This window comes from Apis laboriosa, unplaced genomic scaffold, assembly GCF_014066325.1.
Source record: "Apis laboriosa isolate Shangri-la unplaced genomic scaffold, ASM1406632v1 scaffold13_cov153, whole genome shotgun sequence".
Taxonomy (NCBI): domain Eukaryota; kingdom Metazoa; phylum Arthropoda; class Insecta; order Hymenoptera; family Apidae; genus Apis; species Apis laboriosa.
Window position 1 is genome coordinate 141393 of NW_025221370.1, and position 22643 is coordinate 164035.

Genomic DNA, 22643 nt, shown 5'->3' on the forward strand with positions numbered 1-22643 from the left:
ATCGTCATTATTACGTCGATGATAAAAGAGAAAAAATTATATTTGCACATCATAAACAACTTTTCGTCGTGTCCTTCGAATAATCACGAGTATGCACGCGTGCGAACTGGATAATGCCCGAATGGGGACATCGATCGATCGATATTTATCTTTCTCACCTTTCGATCGATCAAGTTATGCTACAAAAATGATTACGTTGATTTTGATTATTGGAACGATCGAAGATTTGTTAAATCGTATCATCAACTAATCGTATTTTCGATTCTTATTTTCTTCACGCTCCTCTGAATGTGATTTTCAACATGATGTAGATAATACGTTTGAACGCTTGTGAAGAACGCTAGGTGGAAAATTTCGACGATAAAGCGGTAAGTGTCTGTGATAAGGTTTGACGAATGGTGCGCGAAGTTCATGGTACAATTCCTTCTCTTCTTTATGAAAATTCCGTTCCGCTAACGACTCGTCCATTAATTCCTTTTTATTGGCAATCGAATTGCTGTGGTCGGCATAATTCCCGAGGGACGTTCAGTGTCGTTGAAGAAAAAGTGAGAGTTACCTTGGCAATTCCATCGTTGATCGACCGTGTGCGTTTTCATAGGTGTGCGCCTCGGGAAGGTCGGAGGGGGGAGGGGGAGGAATGACTCCCCGCCCGATCAATGTGTGTATGCACGTGTATAAGCGAGCGTGGTAAATAAGCCAGCGATTTGATTAGCGGTAGTGAGATGACTCGTTGTGAAAAACTTTGAATTATTGTGTCAGAAACGAAAGATAAACGTTGCTCGTAGAATACTCGTCCAATTTGAACTCGTACCTTCTTAGAACAGAACAAAGTACTTTACTGACCGATCAAATCTTTAATTCGAAAAAATTGCAAATTTTCTACAAAAGGAGAAATCGTTTGGTATGGTGATTGAACGATGTTCAATTTATTTCTTTTTCATCTTTATGTGTGATTCATTCCCATGATTATTTTTCTTTAAAAATAATCGTTTGAACGAACGATTTCGTATCGTAATTCTACATCATTCTTTTTCTCCAGTCCGATATTGGTCGTTTTCGATGTTTCGAATTACGATCCGAACAAGTCAAGGTTCAACTCGAGAAATCGAGGTCGGTACGAACAGATTTAACCACACCGGTGAAACTATTTGTAGGATTATGAAATGTAGTTCGTGGCCGTTTCTCGCGGGATAACGAGTTGTTTTGTATCTGTGGCAACGTGTCATTTCTCATAATCTCTTTGATCGCTTATTAATTTTCGATTCCATCATTCTCGATTCGTGCGATCTCATACGTCTCGATTTCTTTGCGCTCAACAAACTTTATGATACTCGGAACGACGAGTTTGCGCCAGAATTTAATCAGATTTTTAAATTAGAAACTGCTTCATTCCCAAAGAAATTTATAATTTGATTTATTCGGATCGGAAGAAAAGAATGGAAGTATTTTCTTACTTCAAAGAATTTCAAAGAAATTTCATTTAAAAGTTCGAAACAAATTATATCTACGTGAAATTATTTATCTCTATTTGTGTATGTCAACTATTTGTATATGTCAAATTTTAACATTAATCTTCGTTTTCTAGGATTATAGGCGTAATAGAAGCGATGCGCCGCTATTTGAAATATCTAGCAGCTGTGGATTGTGATTGGGAAACAAAATCTCGTAATATTTACGAAAGAATTCGATCTATTTCTGCAACTTATAAGTCCTTCTTTAAATTACGAAGAAAAATTTAACGTCATCTTTATCATTAGAAGAAGGATATAACTTTACGTAATTTCTAGTTTTTTATAAATAGGTAAAATTAATTAAATCAAAAGATATATCATAAATGGATTTGCAAAAATGTTCAATCGCGTTGCATGGATAAATTTTAACGAAGTTTCTTAACTTTTTAACTTAACTTTTATTCTTGTAGAGAAAGAAAGAAATGTTCCAGTTTTCATTTTTACAAGTAAAAAAAGAGCTACCGAGGTTCCCATCGAGTTATTCAAGACAGAAAAACGTAGACGCGATGCATCGTCGTCGCTCGCGAAAGCGTTAAGTAGAAAATTATGTCATCGCATAGACATTTTTCGCGTTCATCCAACTTTCGATCGCGCCACGTCGTCCGTTTCGAATCGCCAAGATACCATTTCTCGCTTTCGTGGACAAAAATCGAAAGAGAAAAGATCAGGGGACGAAGAACTGGAACTGCGAACGATACGATTGCTAGCATTAGAATCGGTTAGACAAGAGTCACGTTGCTTAACACGCGCGCTTCGAGCTCGATCCGATGTAGGTTAGCATTTTTACGCGGTCGTCCCGGTGTATACAAATACGATATACCGTGGCATGCAAAACAATGCCGGTGTATTATTGACCACGTGTCACATACCAGATGCTGTTCTTACTTTAAAACTTTTCCAATCTGGTACGAGGAATTTTGATCAATTTCGATCCAACCGTTTTCCCTATGAAGGGAGTGTCTTTGTTTCTCTAAGAAAGGTGGAGGCAAACCGATGGATTTCAAATTAATCGAATTCTATAAAAATGAATCGAGTCGTTTTTGTATCGCGCATCGACTCTGAAATTCTATTTTCACGTTTCCCCACTCGAACGTTTTAGAATTTTAATTATAACCAGTGTGTTGTGTTATTCCACGTCGTATCCTTGATCTTTCGTCGACCCCGACCACACGTCATCTTCGTGTAACTATGCGATTCGCGAGGGTTTTTGGCATAGTTGTTTACGCAATTTGCTTGAATTACATGCTTGACACGTGTGGGGAGGTTAATCAACGATATTGCCGCGATATCGTGTACATTGGCCAAGCGTACTTCATTTTCAAGAGTTTCTTGGAACTCCTCGATATCCGAAGTAAAGAAAAAAGAGATCGTGTTCTTTCGTAATATTTACTCGACTTTTTACCTTTCTATCGAAGAATTTACGATTAACGGATGTTTTTTTATTTTGTTTCCATCGACATATCCGAAAACCGATCGTTTATACGGATAGCGGAATTAAATCTGACTTTTTATCGTTAAATCGTAAATCGATTTTGCGTTCAAATAGAAATAGACTAGATAGAACGCTTCGTAATTGATAATTAAGATCGGTTTGCGTTCAATGTACGATAATTCGTCAAATGCTCATAGACTGAGAAATCGTGCGAACCGATCATTTCCCTCGGCTCTGGTTTAGTTGCTGGTATATAGTTGTTTCTCTGCATGTTTGAATTAGAATGATTTATGGCGAGAAATTGGAAATTAGATTTTCCTTGTGAAACGTATGCGAAGCATGGATAGTTACGTAGAAAAAATTTCCATTTTATTAGTAACGAATCACGTTTTAATCAGTGATTGATCTTTTCCCTTCTATTCTAAAACTTTCAGAAACTTTCATTATCTCTATGATTTTCGCTTCTATTTTATTCTTATCTATCGACTCTTCTTTATTATTATTTCCAAAAAAAAGATTGTCCTCATTATCTAACGTTCTACGTTAAATAAAATTTTTGAAATTCTCATAATGATTCCTGTGATCCTCTTAATAAATACAACTCTGTAACTACTACCGATGAATCGTTCTTATAAGTTACGAAGTCGAATAAATTTCCTTTTTACCGAGAAGGTTCTGATATATCGAGAAGGCTTGCATCAAAGATAAAGCGTATCGTATTTGTCGTCGGTCAAAGGAAAGTGTTACTCACTCTCATTCCTGTTAGTTACGATGCTTCCGACGCTAGGTTACGCAAACGGTAACGAACCATCTAAGATTAGAGAAAGAAAAAATAGAGGAAGAAAGGATAGAGAATAAGAATATCTACGTGTGTCACGTATAGGAGGTGCGCAACGGGTGCAAATCGCAAGTTAGAAATCGAGTTGGATCGGTATAATTGCATCAGCGGACGGATCGTCACGTAGAATTTTTTTTCTTTTTCGACCACCCGTTACGTACCACGTGTGCGTGCATGCAACACGGCGTACATTTATACATCGTGACTTTCTACTCACGAGTAAACGTTCGTCCAATTACCGTTCACGTAAGGCGCGCAATCGATCGAATTATACGTATGGTTCCTCGCCATGTAACGAGACGATAAGGGAGGGTTGTCCTTCATCCTATCATCGCGTTCGTCATCGCGGTTATAATTGCGCGAACATAAACCCTATTTGCCCTACGATACACACGGAGGCGTAATATCGTCACGATGCGCGTATGCGAAATGCTATTCATTGCTATTCACGTGTCGTTCAGCCGATACTGTCGGCCATCCTCGTCGGTTATCGACACACGTAGCACGATAATACGGACGGTATGATGGAACGTTCTCGGTCTCGTGAAACCGTTCGTTCCTTCTTTCTAATCAATTATTTCCCGTTTTCGATGATTCATCATTCGTTAGGGGAAATTGCCGCAGATATACGGGATGACTCGGTTAAATCGTTCCATCAGACTGGTTTCGAGACTGTTAAAATATAGTATCTATCGATAAATCCTGTTATTGCGAATTTGTTTCAGTATCGTTCAGTATTTTAGATTTAAATTTTTTTTTTTATAATAATGTACAATTATTCGTAGTTTGAAATGAATTTACCGAGATCAATGATCAAGAATGATGACAATTTATTATTTTTCTACGTACATACTATACATATATAATATGTACAATCATTGCGTGATCATTACTAATCTCTCTCTTTCTCTCTCTCAATAAATTTAACCTTCTAAAAATAATTCTCTGCTCTTTTGAAAAAGCTAATATTTTCATATATATACTTAGGAAAAAATTAATCACGTCGAAATTTTATTTTTTTTCCTCAAAATCATTCACTTTTAGATAAAATATTTATCTACCCACTCGATTTATATGAGATTTTTGTACATGGTTAGTGCGTCACTGAACGGTTGAATGATTCATTCGCTGAAAACTAGGTTCACCGTTGATCGTGATTTTTTTTTTTAATCTCGCATCTTGTCGAGAACGTTTAATAATTCGAACAATTTATTTAGTTTATTTTAATTTAGTTTAACTTTGAACAATTTATGTAGTTGCAATGTACATTTTAACGTGATGAAATAATCTGTGTCATGGAACGGGAGAATTACACGAAACCGAGAAGATAATTATCGTTGATAAATCGAGATAAAAGTTTGACGTAAATTCACGAAATCGTTGTGTGAATACGTTTTAGAGGGATTGCACGTTCAAAAACTGGAAATTTCTGCAATTTCTTTAACGAACTTATTTATTCCAAGTATTATCACGTGTCAGTCTGCTTTTTCACTTCACGACACTATACTATGTTTGCAAATTTAAAACTCAACCGATTCATTCTAGATTTATCGTGGGATTTCTTTGCTATTTTTGTATGCGTAAGAGTCGTTAACTAAAACGATAAACTGTCTAAAGAAATAATTACCTGGTGGTGTCGATTGCCCGATAAAAATATCATAGGTTTGTGTGGTTACGAATGCATTATGTACCTACTTTACGCACGTGAGTTATACACGATATGATATAATGCGAAAGCGAATGCCGTTGATGACCATGTTTTAACAAAGAGATCGTGGAAAGATATTGAATAACTTCGAATTACTTTGATCGTTTCGAAAAAATAAAATACGAGCTAAATTAATCATCCTTGTTGACAAATAGTTTAATTTTTAAAATTTTAAACGTTATTATATATATATTATATATATATATTATTATATATTATTATATATTATTATATATATTATATTATATAATTATATAGATTCAGAATGCGTTTAATATTAAAATTATAAAAGATGAATTATTCACGTATAACAAATTTTCTTTTGTTTGATGCAAAATTAAACTTAAATCATATTTTTTATTTTCTTCATTTCGATTTATTTATAATTATTATTATTAACAATATTATTACAACAAAATGTTGCGCGAGAAAATGATAGAAATAAACGTGTGGTTTAAAAGAATTCGATTTGATTTTAGAAATTAGCTATAACTTACGTAGTTATAGCGTTTGAAATGGATTTTATTGTATCATTGAAAAAGGATAATTCGAGATAAGCGATGGATTATTAATCTTGAAACAATGTAGTTAACACGATGCCAAGTATGAATTCATTTGATTCGCGAAGACACAGACAAAAAGATAATATTAAGATAATACTAATTCATCCTTTTCTTTGTTTACGATTCACGTCGTACACAGTTTGTTGGAAAACGTAACTATTTATTCAATCATTGCCAAATTTACGAATTTATTTGCACTGTAACGAGTATTTTGTAATTGAGAATGTTAGAGTTGAGAGAAAAATGTATATACTTGATGATCACTATTTGTAAATGTCGTTTATTTTCTTTGTGGAAGATGAATCGAGATCATTCTCCTAAAATTTCCATCGTGCGACATCGGAAGATGAATAATTCGATACATTTATAAAATGGTCAGGATCGCGAAGAATCGTCGGCATATAAAGAGAGAAAACAGGTCGTCCCCTGACTGGATAGCTGACGCACGTGAACACGAGGCAGCCAATAGTGTGGGTGCAACCATATGTGAAAGTGACAGCACGTACGGGCAGAGCCAACTAAAGTGGTGGGTAGTAAGGTCGATGAAGGACGTTGTGAACTACGAGTATTTAAATTGTTGTCGGATCTTTTGTGACCCGGATTTCGTACCAATTAAAATCCTCGTTGTAATTACGATCGTGAGTAATTTCGATGATCGATTTCTCAACCAGGCCTCCCCGATCGAAATCTTTTTATTACGAGCACGCGAATCGAAACGAAAATGGAAAAATTGACTCGATCGTTGGACGCGTTTAGTAAATAACGAATGTTTATTTTTAATTATTTTGATGAAATATCTTTCGAAATAAATATTGCTCCCTGTATCCTCTTTTTATCCTCGTTCCGATCGATTTTGATTTTGACGACATTATCCAAACACGGAACACGCTCACTGCCAAAGTTTTTACAACGTTCTTATATCCATCAAGGTCCACTTATAGAAACCGCTTACTCCATTTTCTCAAGACAAACAAGGAAGCGTACCGTTCATCGTACGAGGATTCCATCTTATTCGACCTCCATTTTTGGACTTCCTTTTCCTTTGTTAATCGCCTGGTTACCGAGATTAGCAATAAGACAATCAAAATTACTTGGTGCGCGTGAAACGCATTACGTGATAAGTACGATTCGGTTTGTCGAGCGTAGTTCGCGGATATTCTTGTTCCAATGGGCGGATCCGTATAATTGTAGCCGCTATTAATGGAGAGTAACTCGTAAATCTCGGCTTACGAAATCACAGCTTCGTGCATCCCGTGCTATTGCGCGCGCAAGATGAATGCCAGTATAATTCATTGGATGGAAAAAAAGGATAAATATCTCGTCGCACGTGTCTCGTAGCGGCGAATCAAGTTCAGATAGTGGAATTCACGGAGCATTTTGCAGTTATCATCAGTTTTGATATAAAATAATCGTTGCGTAACTTATTTAACGACACGTGAACTGTGTTAATTTGAAGCGAGCACGAGTATAAAAATGCGATGGATTAATAAATTAATTAATACCATAATTAATTAATAAATTAATTTATGGTATAAAAATTTTTCGTTTTATACGTATTGTCTAAAAATTGCAATTAATTTTTTCATCGTAATTGTTTTAATTTTTTTTTCTATTAATTTCCATATTAATTCAAAATTATTGTCGACTTTGGCCCCGAATCAATTTCGTTCAATATTATCGTGGGGGTGCAAAAAATTTAACATTACTAATTATGCTTTCCTGATTCATCCGATTTTTTTATTTACAATTTACAAAGAATATTCAAGATATTTCAGTTTCTTTGATTCATTTTTCGATATTAATATCGACCGTATTATAATTTCGAAATTCAAAAATCTAAAATTGCTCTTTTACGAGTCAATTATTTTTTGTTTAATGTAAAATATCCGATTTCGTCGTAATTATAATTTGGAATAAAATTTTATTCGAAAATTTTGAAATATAAAAAAAAAAACAAAGTTTCCATTTGAAGATTTGGAAAGGAAAGTTTGAAAGTTTAAAAATAAAATTCTAAACTTTCGATTTGGAAATGAATCGACGTCAATGACGCATCGTTACGCGACTACATTATCGTTTATTTACAAGTAGTATAAGTACAGGTGACGAGGAGATGCTTGCTAGTAGATATGGTTACACAGGTGTGCATCGTCGACGATGTGCAAGCGGTGCATGAAATAAAGAAGAAGGAGGGAAATCGAGTCACATGCCGGAAAATGTCAACCACGTGCAGGTACACGAGGTTCTCGCTTATAACACGTTCAACGTGATTATGCTCGTGCAAGAAACGATGCAGAAAATTGTTTCAGATAATTTACTTGCGTGTTACATCATTTACGGTAAAGCGTGTGGAGAAAAATATCGTGTAACATATTATGAACCACTCTGTAACATATTATGAACCGCTTGTCGATTAAGCCAAGGACGTTGTCATTGATTTTTTGGATAAAAAATACATAATGTTATCGAACTGCAAAAAAGTGTTATTCATCGACGTAATTAAGATATGTATAGTTTATTCTTGTACAATTTTTTTATTTTAATGTCATTTGATTCGTTTAATCAATGTTATACATCTCCATAAGGGAATTCAAGTTTATTTAAGAAGAATGAAAAATATTTTCGCTAATTTTTTTTTTTTTTTAACATCCCATCAATTACATAGATTTTCCAATCTTGAAACGAAAAATTGTTAATATCTTTGAAGCAAAATCGAAATTGATCGCTTTACGCAATTATTTTTTTTTCGAAATATTTCGAAAATCCGTATTAACCGATCGTATTAATTAATCATTGATTAGGTATATGATTTTTCTAATTATATAATATATAATATATATAAATTATATAAGTTTTAGAATTCTAAAAAACATTTTCATTGTTCGCATCGACGATAATCCAAGTTTTTGATATCGAGTGGTCAAAATTTTCTATCGCGTTATATCAATATTATCGTCACATTTCGGTACGGGAGATCGCGTAAATAGTTCATAAATTGACGGGAAATGTCAAAGCGAAGTAATATCATTAACGGATAAAGCGTTGCTGGATATTACATCGATAACGATACGTGGTTGTACGATAATCACTCGACAATGACGTTCCTTTCATTAGAGAAATTATTTGTGACGTGATTAACCGTGAAATTTCCTAACGCGAATATCGCTTCGCGTCTAATACAATGGGATTTAAATACGTATTCTTATATAATTATACTTTAACGTATTGTTTCTATAAATGATTTATCAAATTTGAGATAGATGTGGGAAACGAATTTGACTTAAACAAAGAATTTTCGAATATCAAATAATAAGAAAATAAAATGATAATTATCTTTGGCATTTTTGTTACAATGTAAAAAAGTATAGCAAAATGTGGAAAATAAAATATCATCATTTATTATTCATCGAAGCCTGAATATTCTTTGTTATCCGATAATTTTGTCGCGCGATTGTTTCACATGCGTTCTACCGAACATATATTTACATATATGTATATGCGCACTGTTATTTATATTCGCATGTTAAATATATACGATAATTATATATTTTAATATGTTATGTTGTATTTGCAGTTATTGCAAATATTGACAACGAATTTTTTTTTCTCGGTGTACGTGTATCGTGTCCAATTTATCCATTTTATTTACGTGTGAAAAAAATCATTAATATTGTCTTAGAATAAACATAAGAATCGTGGTGTCAAAAACCACAAGCATCTCGTAAACGAATCGTTAAACTTAGAGATAGAAAAATAAAGTGCGATGTAGTTAGTATCGCGTGTTCTTCGTTATTGTCGAGTCTTATCCTTCGTATAAATGGAATTTATCATTAGCAATGATTATGCAATTCCACCATAATTGCGTATACGATACAACGATTGCATGTGTTATTTTTTACTCTATGTAAATCCGATAGAGGAAAACGATAGAGGAATGACATACACGTTCGCGATGCGATCGATTTGCGTAATTCCGAGATGTAATTATATAATGTGAAATCGAATTATATCTCGTAGTCGGAATAATGCTATAAATAAAGCTTTTACACAACAAGTACATTTGTATGACCGAGAGAAATGTGTTTCCGTTTACAATTAGGTAAACGATGGTTTCGGTCCGGGTAATGTCTTTTATAACAGAGAACGTAACTTTTTTTCCGTTACAAGGAAAGCGTGCATTGTTAAATTATCGCGTAGGAAATGGTCGATTTTAAAAATGTGTAAAATTATTCAAAATTCAACGAGACAAATTTACGAACTACTTACTGAAGTTAAAATTTGTTGAATTTTATTTATTTTCAATTTAGATTTAAAGCACATCATATATTCCTGTATATAATTGCATAATTATTGAAATTTTGAAATTGCATTGAAATTGGAATATGAAGAAATATTTCTTTAAAAATAAAACTTGACTAAATTATAATGTTGATTAGATGGACTGAAATTAGTACGATAATTTCGTACTACACTTTGATCCAATGAACCGAATAGCCTCTTGCTATTTTCAGTTACGTTGTTTTGGAACAGTGTCACGATTATTGATGAACATAAAAAGTACTTTGCTCGGAGCATGTTTGTTACAGTTTAATTAAGGAAAGATATTTATAGTAAGATAAATGATTAATTATACATTACATATGTTAATTGTAAGTAGTAAGTTGACATTGTATTTTCAACTATTTAAAACTAATTTAAAGTAAATCTTTAAATTTTAACTAATGATTCAAATTATAAATAAATTTTATATATAATTTTTCGATTGTTTTATTAAAGATTTTCGTGATTTTAAAAAATATATCAAAATTAAAAATCTATATTTCTTACATCCGTGTACACTGGTTAAAAATATATTTTCTATACTATGTTTATCTACATTCAATAGTTTCAATTATAGGATAAACTTTATCAGCTAAAATATCTTGCTTGATTTTGATAATATGATTTTGATTATAAAATTTAAAATTATTAAAAAATTTAAAATTATTAAATTATTTAAAATTTAAAAAAATATTAAATATTGCAAAAAATAGGAGATAAGTATACATGTAGAGATAAATATTCTATATGTATTCTATATGTAAGTATATATATAAAATTTGATTTAAAATTTTTGTTCTTAGAAATATCAAAACAATTTCATGTGCCACATTTTTTTGGATTATATTTTCTTGATACAAAGTCACAAAATTGACTGAGAATTTTAATTGAAACTTTGAAAATTTTCAATTTTAAAAAAAAAAAATTTCATATGTCACTTTTTTGCCATTTTAGTTTCTTTCTTTCGTTCTTTAATTCCTGAAAAAGTGTTATAAATATGTATATATTAATATATATATATTATTTTATCATAGTAAGAAATTTATTTGAAATGTAGAATCTAGAACATTTTTTCGATTGACCTTATGTTACACTGATTTATTCATAGTTTCATCTATGACGTAGAGATTGTGCTGATTTCTTAATTTTTAATCTATTTCTGTCCTTCTTTCATAAATTGCCACGTTATAGCAAATAATACATACAAATGCTTATTATTGTTAAATTGCTATTCGCGTTTTCAAATTCATTATTTTTCTATTATAATTATTATTATAATCTTTATATTTTTATATAAATTAATTTAACAATTTCAATTATTATTGGATTAGGATTTAATCCATATCTTCGAAATTGCATTGAAAAAATCAAGGAACCAGAATGATTTTTTCAGTGATTACTTAGTATGTTTAGTTTATGATTTTAATTTAATATGATATATATATATATATATATATAATGTATCATTCCATTGAATTAATTCTCAATAATAAATGGATAATTACTGTAAAATTGTGATTTATTATTAATCGAAAGTTCATAACCTAACCAAAAAAATAAACTATATATTTACTTACATATAATGAAATATATATTTTCTCTTTTCATTTATTTCTCTAAGAATATCCTCTTTATATTATTTATATTTAAATAATTTTAATTATGTTATATATTTTAATTAAATAAAATTCTAATCGATATATGCACCATGTCCTTCTGTTTGAACAATTTTTAACGTAGTATATAAGTTATAGAAAGTTGGAAAAATTTCTGGAATCAGCGCCATCTCGCGTTTGGATCGCCGAAGCTCCGACTTGTTATTGGCATAGCAGAATGTGCAAGGAGGTATGCGAAGTCGTAGACGAGGAAAGCACCATTGTGCGAGAAAGATAGAGAGCATTTCCCACCATTACGAGAACAATACATGGAAAATTTATTAATTATTCGTTTTCTACACAAAATTTTGGCATTTTTAAGCTCGCATCTTAAAGCTAGAACTTGAAACAACTTTCTTATATAAATTTTAATGTGAAATTCTTTTTAATTAATTAATTATTTACGATTAAAGCGTCATACGGTTTAATACATCGAATACGCCATATTGAAAATTCATTAATTACAAGTTTTCTATTAAAAATTTCGATACTTTTAAATTCGCATTTTAAAGTTAGTATTTCAGACAAATTTCTTGTATTAATTTTAATGTAAACTTTTTCTTAATTCATTGTTTATTAACGATTAATATGTCGTACTTTTTACTATATCGAAGACACTACGTAGAAAATTAATCAATTACTCATTTTTTATTTGGAATTTCGATATTTTTAAGCTTGTATCTTAAAACTAGAACTTGAAGGAAATTTCTCATATCGATTTTAATATAAAATTCATTTCTATTAATCATTTATTAACGATTTATTAATAATATATATACGCGTCATATGTTTTAATACATCGAAAATGTTATATTGAAAATTCATTAATTTTTAGTTTTTTTATTAAAAACTTCTTTATTTTTAAGTTCACACTTTAAAGTTAAAACCTCAGACAAATTTCTCGTATCAATTTTAACGTGAAATTATCTTGCATTTCTTATTAATGCATCGTATCGAATCAACAACATTGAAACGTAATAGATTTCTTATTAATATGAGATTTATTCGTAAATATGATTATATGCATTTGACAACATCGTTTTCTTCTCTAATTTTCGCGTATATATTTTACTTACAATTTTGCTAATTAATAAAAATTATGTTTAAACGAATAAATTATTCATTTATTATTTTGTTACGAAATAAAGATTCGCAACGGATTTTTCACAACAATTGATGATAATTAAATAATTAAAAAGAATTTTACATTAAAATTGATTCGAGAAACTTGTCTGAAGTTTTAAGTACAAAATGTGATCTTAAAAGTGCCGAAATTCTGCGTAGAAAACGAATAATTAGTAAATTTTCTACATGGTGTCTGATGTATAAGAACGTATGACGGATTAAACGCGTCAATAATTAATTATTTAAAAAGAATTTTACATTAAAATTTATATAAGAAAGTTGTTTCAAGTTCTAGCTTCAAGATGCGAGTTTAAAAGTATTGAAATTTTAATTAGGAAACGAGTAATTAATGAATTTTCCATGTATCGTTTCCATAATGGTGGGAAATGTTCTCTATCTTTCTCGCACAATGGTGCTTTCCTCGTCTATGACTTCGCATACCTCCTCGCATATTCTGCTATGCCAATAACAAGTCGAAGCTTCGGTGATCCAAACGCGAGATGGCGTTGATCCAAAAAAAATTTTCAATGTCTAACTTATCGACCAAATATGTTTCCTTTGCAATTTATTATATTTTACAGGACTGGAAGAAAACGCAGCGGTAATTTAAAAACGTTCATAAGTATTTGCTTGAAAAATATCGTAAAAAAAGTCTATAATGCAAATATTTCCATATCGTTGATTATAAATTACGAATTATAACAATCTTTTGCATATGTAATAATTCTATATATATATATATTCATAAATTTTAAAATAACTTAATTAATATACGCCATCAACTCGATATTTTCAATGTTTATTCTTTTTTTAGAATATACAATAAAATTTCCAATTTTAAAATTTTCATGAAATATTTACGTGATTTTATTACGTGTCAACAATAAGTTATTAAAATGTAGAATCCTGCTTCGATGTGAAATTTCTTACATCGAAACACGTAGAAAAAAAAGAATAGGTACGGATATTTTTTTTTTTTTTTTTTTTCCCTTGAACACAGGAATCTTACTTGACACACATATTCGACACAATGTTTAACGTAAGCTGAGAAAAACGCAGCACGTGTCGAGGAAATTTTATGTGCAATGTTGGAACAAGGATGACACTCGTCTTTGTTTGAAATGCGCATCGTGTTCAATGTACTTTGCACAAAGATTTCAAATAACGCGTATCATCAGCAACGAGTATTATTACTCGATTCATTTTCATCTTTCTTGAGAACAGAGATTGAAAATGTAATGATGATGATTTAAATTTCAACGATATTCATACGATAAAACATGAAACGTAGAATAAAGATGAAAATTGATCGTGTTTTGGATGCAACGAATTACTTACTAACCAAATAACTTATTTACTTCACGATGCAAATAAACTTTTATCTCATTTTCAATTTTTACTTTAGAGTAGAGATAAACGTTCTTAGAAATTCATATTCACATAAGAAGAACAAATAAAATCGCACGTTCTTAATATTACACGGTAGTGCACGATTAATCGGTAACGATATTTCTCATTTATTTCTTAGCAAGAATCTTCAGGTGGAACGTATTATAATAAGTTCGCTTATTATGATACTTGTAGATTTAATTATGCGCGCCGTGACACAAAATAGACACGTTTGGTAAACATACACGTTCAAAAGTAGTGGTGTCGTAAGACGAATTGGCACGCGGATCGTTTCTTCGTTTATACGACATTTACGAAATTCGAGGTAAATATCAGTCACGTATCCGGTGTCGATACGAATTTTTCTCGTCGAAGCAAAAATAAATAGCTCGATCGATAAAAAGCGGAGATTCAAATGGGATTCGTGGACATAATCGACGAGAATGTTTGATCGGTCGATCACGTCGATGTTCATGGGAAAATGGGATGGGAAGAATAGAAGCATAGTTAGATCGAAGAAACGAGCGGTCACCTGCAACTTTTACGAGGAACGACATTGCCGTGGCGTCGTTATCAATAATGCGCCGAGACCGCTGCCTTTTCCGTCCACTCTATTTATGGCGGAAAATCTATAACGGAGCAGAGGACGCGGACGCGTCGGGTTATTGACGTTGAAACGTTCTCTCGTACGAACGAAAACGTTACGTAAAGCGGTAGATGTAGCGGTAGAACGTGTGGGCGAGCTTGGTACGGCGACGATCGTTTTCCCGTCTCGAGAACGTCTCATCGTGCTTCGATCGATGAGCACGTGGCCGTCATCCGTCGCGCTCCGCAATTCCAACCTTTTTCTTTACCGTGATACTTTCCACAGACGCTATCTACAGACGTGACACGTCTATATCGCGGGGTAACGTAACGCATTTGCGAATTTTCGCTATCGGAACGAAGTCGCGCGAACGTGAAAGCGACGTTCGAGGGAACGAAACTCGTTCGTCGCGGGAAATTCGTTTTCGCGAAGGAACGGTATGCGTGCGTGACTCGCGACAAGAATTCTCGACACCGTTTACGTCGAAATTACGAAATTATTAGGATCAGGAGGAATTTTGAAATCGTATTTAACGGAACGCGTTGAGAATAGAGAGAGGCAATCGGTATAATATTTTCCGTTTTTATATTTATATAATTTTTTTCTGTTTTCAGTTTGGATGCTAGATCTTGCAAGGACGAGATATACAGGATGGGAATAGGCGGTGGATATTGCGAAGGGAACTTGAACTTTGCTACGGCCTCGGAGGACGACGAGGTTTACACGAAGAAGAAAGTTTCCAGGGTAAGTTTTCGCAACGCTATCGACGCGTTGTTCAATTTGCAATTCCCATTGGGAAATAGAAGGGAAAGGAAAGAAGCGGCGGTAAAATTCGAGGATATCATCGGTATTTGGGGCAACAGCGCGGAGAAAGGTTTTCCGTGTGGTCGAATCGAATCGAATCGAATCGACTCGACTCGATGATGCAACGTCGGTTTACCGTGGATGACAGTCACGTTTCTCGAAAACGAGGATTGCGACACACCGACCGGTCGAAATTGGATTCGATAACGACGAGTCTACAAACGTCTACGAGGATCTCGAATTTTCGATAAATCGAACGCGAAATGTCTTCCTCGTCATTGAGAATCCGTGATAAGAAAAAACATGGCACGAGCAACATGCCTCGAGGAATGCACCTGTTAAAAGTCGTTGACGAATTATTCGGATCGCTGACATCGCGACATATGGTTGACACATGTCGCGAATTTACGAGTCGTTTCCTTCTCGGCAATTTCCATTAATAAATAATCGACACGTAAAAATTTTGACTCGAGCGTGGACGATGCGCGTTCTTTGCGCGGAGAGTTGGCAATTTTATTCGCCGGTCGACGTTCCTAACGATCCCTGCGCTTCTAAGAAAAGCGTCGTACATATATATATATATTTTGCGCGGCTCGTGTAGCGAAGTTTGAAAACGCGACACGACGACAGGCCTCGATCCGTTCTCGTTCAACATTGGTATTTATAGCTCGTTCTCTTTCTCTCTCTCTCTCTTTCTTTTCCGTCCGGGATTCCTTGGCTGCAATTTTTTTTCCCTTTCGACTTTTGTTTAAATAGAGACGCGACGTCGAAGGTTGCATTCCGCATTTTATATCGAGACGCGGTGCGAAAGAATGGAAAGCGACGAAGGGAGCGTTGCTCTTCGGTCGGAGACGATCGGATCGCGCGATATACGGGGAGGGAAAGTGGAAAGGCATATTTGTCCGGATGAAGAATCGGCGGATGAAAGCAAGGTGGGTGGGAGAAGGGGGGGGGGGGTCTCGGACCTCGTTCTGAATTAATATTTTTGTTCACGCGACGAACACGCGACACGGTCGTGAGACGATGCACGTATACGCGTGTGTAGCGTGTAGCGTTCATTCCGTAATTGCATCGGATCACGTGCAACGCGCACGTTCGAATTTGTGGCGTGGTGTCTGGGCGGAACGCCGCTTTTGGCAATGGCTGCCCTCCGGTTATTAGTCGCGTCGAGACGGCGAGATCGTTCAAGCCGGGTTGCACAATTGCTTTTGCCTGCGTCGCGTCGGATGCACTCGCGTCCTTCCAACCAAGCACGAGTGACTCGGATTCACGTGTTGCCGCCGCTTTCCGGAGAAACCGACCGCGCTCCATCGCGTTTTCCATCTTTGTCGCGATCATCGCTTATCGAACTCGCGCGCGAGGATAAGATTTTTAAAGCAACGCGGGGATCCGAGATACAGCGGACGATGGAAAAAGGCCAAGAGGGAAGATTCGTTCTCGCGTATTTTTCGGGAAATTTCCGTCGATTAAAATTGAAACGAGTCGAAAAACGATTTTCGTAACGGGGCGAAAGGAAAAAGAAGAAACGTGCCATCTCTCTCGATCGATCCTATCATTTTTACGTAAATCCACGATGAATCGATCGGTTATGCGCGATAACAACCCGTTATAATCGTTGGAAACGACGCGATTACCGAATCGATTACAACCGTATTAGCCAACCGTAGCAATAATCGAGACCTCGTCTATTTTTACAAATTTTACCGTAACGACGGCGCCGTTTCATCAGGCCGATTCGTTTTACAGTTAACGATTCGAAATTACCTCGCTTATCCTGATTAACTAACTCGAGGAAAGATTCCGTCGAGAAACACGATTCGATTCCGAGTTTAACAAAGATTCTCCGTTCTCTTGTCGGAGAAAGTAAGAAGTAAAAGGGAAAAAATGGACGGATAATATCTATTGCCAAAACGAATTGGAACATTTATATTTATATATTCATATAAACCGCTATTTATAGGAATCTAGTGTCTATTCAAAATCGGGGGGGGAATAAATTTCTCTTTTCCACGATTTCGTAATTTTTTTTTTTTTTTAGAGCGAGACGAGGCATCTTCTCGCGTTAACCGAATTCGACGACGGATCGCGCGGATTCGGCTTGCAAATGAATGGGCGCAGTTTACCGATTCACTAGGGGGAGGGGGAAGAAATGCCCGCTTTCGGTTTTCACGCGCGCTTCGACCAATCGATTCTGAAAAGTTGGGAATTTCAAGTGGGCCGCTTTCATCGGTACGCCCGTTTTATGTTAATGCGCCGGTTACATTAGAATTTCAAGAGCGGCGGAAGGATTCGGTGACCCCTTTGATTTTCACGCGCGATAACTTTCCAATTTCTCGTCCCGTCCACCCGTTCCGTTCGATCCAACCGAGCCGAACTTGCATTGCTTACGTGCCACCGGTCGAATCGATTGCGACGCTGGTAATTAAATTTCCCTGAAAATCGAACGATCGATTGCGAAAGCGGGGATACGATTAACGATAACGTAAGCTCGCGCTTATTTTAGCGGAGAGAACTTAAAAATAATTTATTTCGCGCTCGAGCAAGCGTCGAAGCAACGTCTTTCCTATCCTTGACTCGATTCTATGGATCGACGCAGAATCGTCTCTCTGTATCTTCGAAATCGTCGCGATTGCCAATTCGGGTTGTCGCGTCGAATCTCGGGTAAAAATCTCTCCGACTCTTTATCTTCGGTTACGCAATCAATTTCGTTTTCAGTCTCTGATCGCGTAATCTCGATCAATTTCTCGCCAATTGATCGTTGAAAACATCGATGGAATACCTGGCGAAATCCATCGCCCTTCTCGTTTTGAGAAAAAAACGTATCTTCTCTCTTTACCTTCACTAGTCCCGCGACGAGATATTACGAGAATTGTCCGGATTAAAAAAAAAAAAAAAATTGTGGAACGAAAGTAGAATGCTCGAAAAGTGATTCGAGTTGGCTCGATTGAAATACAACTTGGAGGAAATAATACGATTTTTTCCGAGTCTCGAATCGAATCCGTTAAATAATTTGTAAGAATGTGTTTGCTTTATAAAGTATGGATATTTGTAATTTGCAAGTTCGAATATCCAATGTTATGATAATTTTGAATTTTTTAACTTTCTTTTTATATTATATTCGTTATTATTATATGAAAACATCTATCCAAAATTAGAGAATCTAAAAACGTAAAAAACGTATGAAACATTTTTTTTAAAAATATCTCCTAAAGAATTTAAAAGAAAAAAAAAAAATAGTAACGTAAATAAATGACTTCGAGAAGATTATCCAATAAAACTTATCGTTCTTATCGTCAGGTGCAAAAATATTCTATATGTTTATTTTACGAAATTCCTCGAAATATTATCATTTATATCTTGTGTTTTTTATTCTGATCGAATTGATTAACATCTCGATTAATCGAGATTGTAATAAAAAATATGGTGATTATTACCTTGCCGATATAAAGATACGTAGTTATTTTTATTCGAAAATTCGTGATATATGATTTTCGATATATTTTTATTTTTCAATCATCCATATTAATATTAAATACGAATCGAATAACCATTGATTTGTTTATTGCTTTATTACCTTTATTACACATTTTCGAAGTCATGGACGTATTTACCAAACACAAGATATTCGAGTATGATACGAAAGATAAGGTACTAATGGATAAGTTATTTTTCGATGTTTTTTTTTTTTTTATCGAGAATTGTAATTTTCCATAATAGTTCTTTATCTAGTAATAGATTTTTTTAACGTTGAAAATAATGACAATTATAATTGAAAATTGAAAAAAATTATTAAATAAAAATTAAAAAATCTCTCTCGATTCTTTGTATTTCGTCGATCGAAAGTGTCAATTATTGATCGAATTTGAAATTATCTTATCTCTCGTTGCAATTATCACAATCTAATATGTACGATTGAATTCAAGAAATCAGGAATGTATATAAAATCTTCGTAATGATAATCGTGAGTGAAACTTGAATACGTCGAATATTTCAACGAAATTTCGTTCACGCGCGATTCCCTTCGCTTCTTATTCTCCTACGCACGACGTGTCACGGATGTGCTCGATGGCACGAACGTGATTTTCACACCATCCCAACGATTCATGCGGGGAAATACCTGACTGAATTCTCGGTCATGGCTCCGGCAATGAGTCAGGGTCTCGATACAGCTTCTACGTCATCGGATGTTACTGCAGGCCAATAACGATCTCTAAACGCGTATCGTGCACGCAACGTGCTTCAACTTTAATGCTTTTTTTATAAGAGAAATATATAATATCTCGAACGGTTTGCATGCTATTAACATATTAAATGTTTACCACGAATATTTTTTTTTTTTTTTTCTCCATCGATCTATGTTTTTTCGCTTTATAAGTATTTTCTTTTTTCTATAACGGAAAGAGTCTGAAGTTTACTTCGAGTTTTTATGCCGTCTGGAATGCCAGTATTTTTTTGAGCATAAAAAGACAATATTTGATTGGTATATTAATTTTTATTTTTTTTTTTTTTTTTTACTTTTACTTTGTTTCTCAAATCGCTCGTCATTGATCGATAACGATGAACGATTGAAAACGTAATTGCCAACTTGGAAAGTAAGAGGACGTGATTTTTGGCATAGTTTTGTCGACGGGAAAACGGCTTTTAAAGCTTTCTAAAACTCGTAAAATCGATTAGCTGTTAATAATTTACACGTTCGAAGACTAAAACGTGTAACTCGAGACGTTTCATGAAAGATAAAACGTTTCAGTCTAATTTAAAATCTGTACAATGTCAACTCGACTATTTTTTTTTTTTTTTTTTTTTTTTTTTCTTTATTACTTAAGTTTCTTTTGAGTAGATATTCGTGTCGCTTAAGATTCATAGTTAAATACAGACATAGTTAAATACGTAACACATATATATTTATTTTCAGCGTAGAATAACTTAGAAAGTTAGAAAGGAATAATCAAGGATTAATCGCGATTTGATCGATACACTGATTATAGTTAATGTATCGTTTAATAGCTACATTTTTTTCTCCTATTCTATTTTACACGAGAAACGTTCTTCTTTTAGTAATTTTTCCGTTTTGTCGTTCGATTTACACGCGACAATCGAAATAATTCGAGTCACGCGCCGTTCCTAGCTTTCGAAATTCCGCGGAGTAAATACGTACACGTGTCGCTTGATTCATTATGTTTCGAAGGAAACCGACCTGTATACGAAATACACGAAGCTATATTCGTTTTTCGATCGTATTTTAATATATCGGTGATTTTATAAAAAATCATCGTTCGTAAAATGGAATAACATGAATGAAAAATGGTTGTGTTAGACGCACGGGAAAAACGCTTATGATGATTATCGATGACCCAAATAATAATTGCAATGGCATAGAAACGATGTACACCAAGTTATTCCTGTTCCGTAAGAGCACCGACCTCCCTCGCCGTGTCCAAGTTATAATCGTGACACAGAATTGCCAATAATGTACAATGCTCGTACACCGCGATAAAAAAATCATCATCGATGTTTCCAAGTATTCCAGTTTCGCTTGAAGTTTGAAATATCCTTTCCTTCTGGTTCATATTTGATCGAGGAAAGTATAAATTAAGCGAATTTGACAACGCTTTTGATCTAATAAACTTTTAAATTTACGTTCGAATCGAATTTGCTCGAGTCATGTTAAATATCTAACATCGAACGATAACTTATTTCTTAAAGATAAAATAGCACGATTGAATAAAACGATCGTACGACGCTCGTTGTATAGGGATATATACGTGTATGTATCTGTCTGTATGTATATAATAGTTAATAGAGGCCGAGTTACATTCGACTATAAGCGAGATCACCGCAAAATAACCTTACGTATCGTGTAATTTCATAGCTGTGCTTTAAAAATAGTCAACTTGAATTAAAAAAAAAATCGCGAAATTACGATTATAAATTATTAAATTACAAACGAATTTCCCTTTGAAGTTGAATGGAATAAAATCTTTGTACGATTTAATTTAAATATAGAAAGATACGTATTATCTCTTCTCCTGATTCGTCATTAGCACGTGTTGTACGTTGCATGTTCATTGATTTATCCGGCACGTGATGCCATCTAGTCACCGACTAGTTGAATTTCCTATTATTTTAATCGAATTTATCTATATTCCGAATAGAATAGAATTCCGAAGAGAAACGATGAAAGTAAAATTATAAACACGAGTAATTTTTTTTCGTGTTTATTATCGCTTTTAACATATAAGTCATAAACGTTAAAAAAATTATTACTCTTTATGAAAGATTATTTTTATATTCTATCTTATTCGTTTATTTTAATCGTCAAATAAATAATCACATTTTCGTCATTTCGATCGTACACAAATACATACGTAGAAACACACGCTAACGATTCATTCATGGATTAGTTGTTTATTTTAATAATCGTTATTTTATATATGTATAGTGTATGTATATATATATATATATATATTGTTTAAAATGCGTAACCACAACGTTACATCGCTGATCACGTTACGGAACGTCGTTTCGTATTTTTGCCTCCCTCCCTCTGTTATTCCTTATCGAGATACAAAAGGAGGAATTCGTATTCTCTTGTCACGTGTTTCATTGGAGCAAACCAAGCGTCACGAGGACTCGAAGTAAACGTAACTATTATTATGAGCTTTCTGCGAATGAGATATAAGTGCGTCGTTATGGAATATCGTTTTGGACTTCGCGC

At 33.9% G+C, this 22643-nt stretch overlaps 1 protein-coding gene across 1 annotated transcript in view; it reads left to right on the forward strand.

Annotated features, from left to right (window-relative positions):
* LOC122721095 (transcription factor cwo) overlaps window positions 1-22643 on the forward strand; it is a 33569-nt gene that overhangs the window by 4795 nt on the left and 6131 nt on the right. The window contains exon 3 of the mRNA XM_043948367.1: window positions 15739-15868. Coding sequence (XP_043804302.1) covers window positions 15739-15868 — 130 coding nt within the window. The remainder of the gene's footprint in view (window positions 1-15738; window positions 15869-22643) is intronic.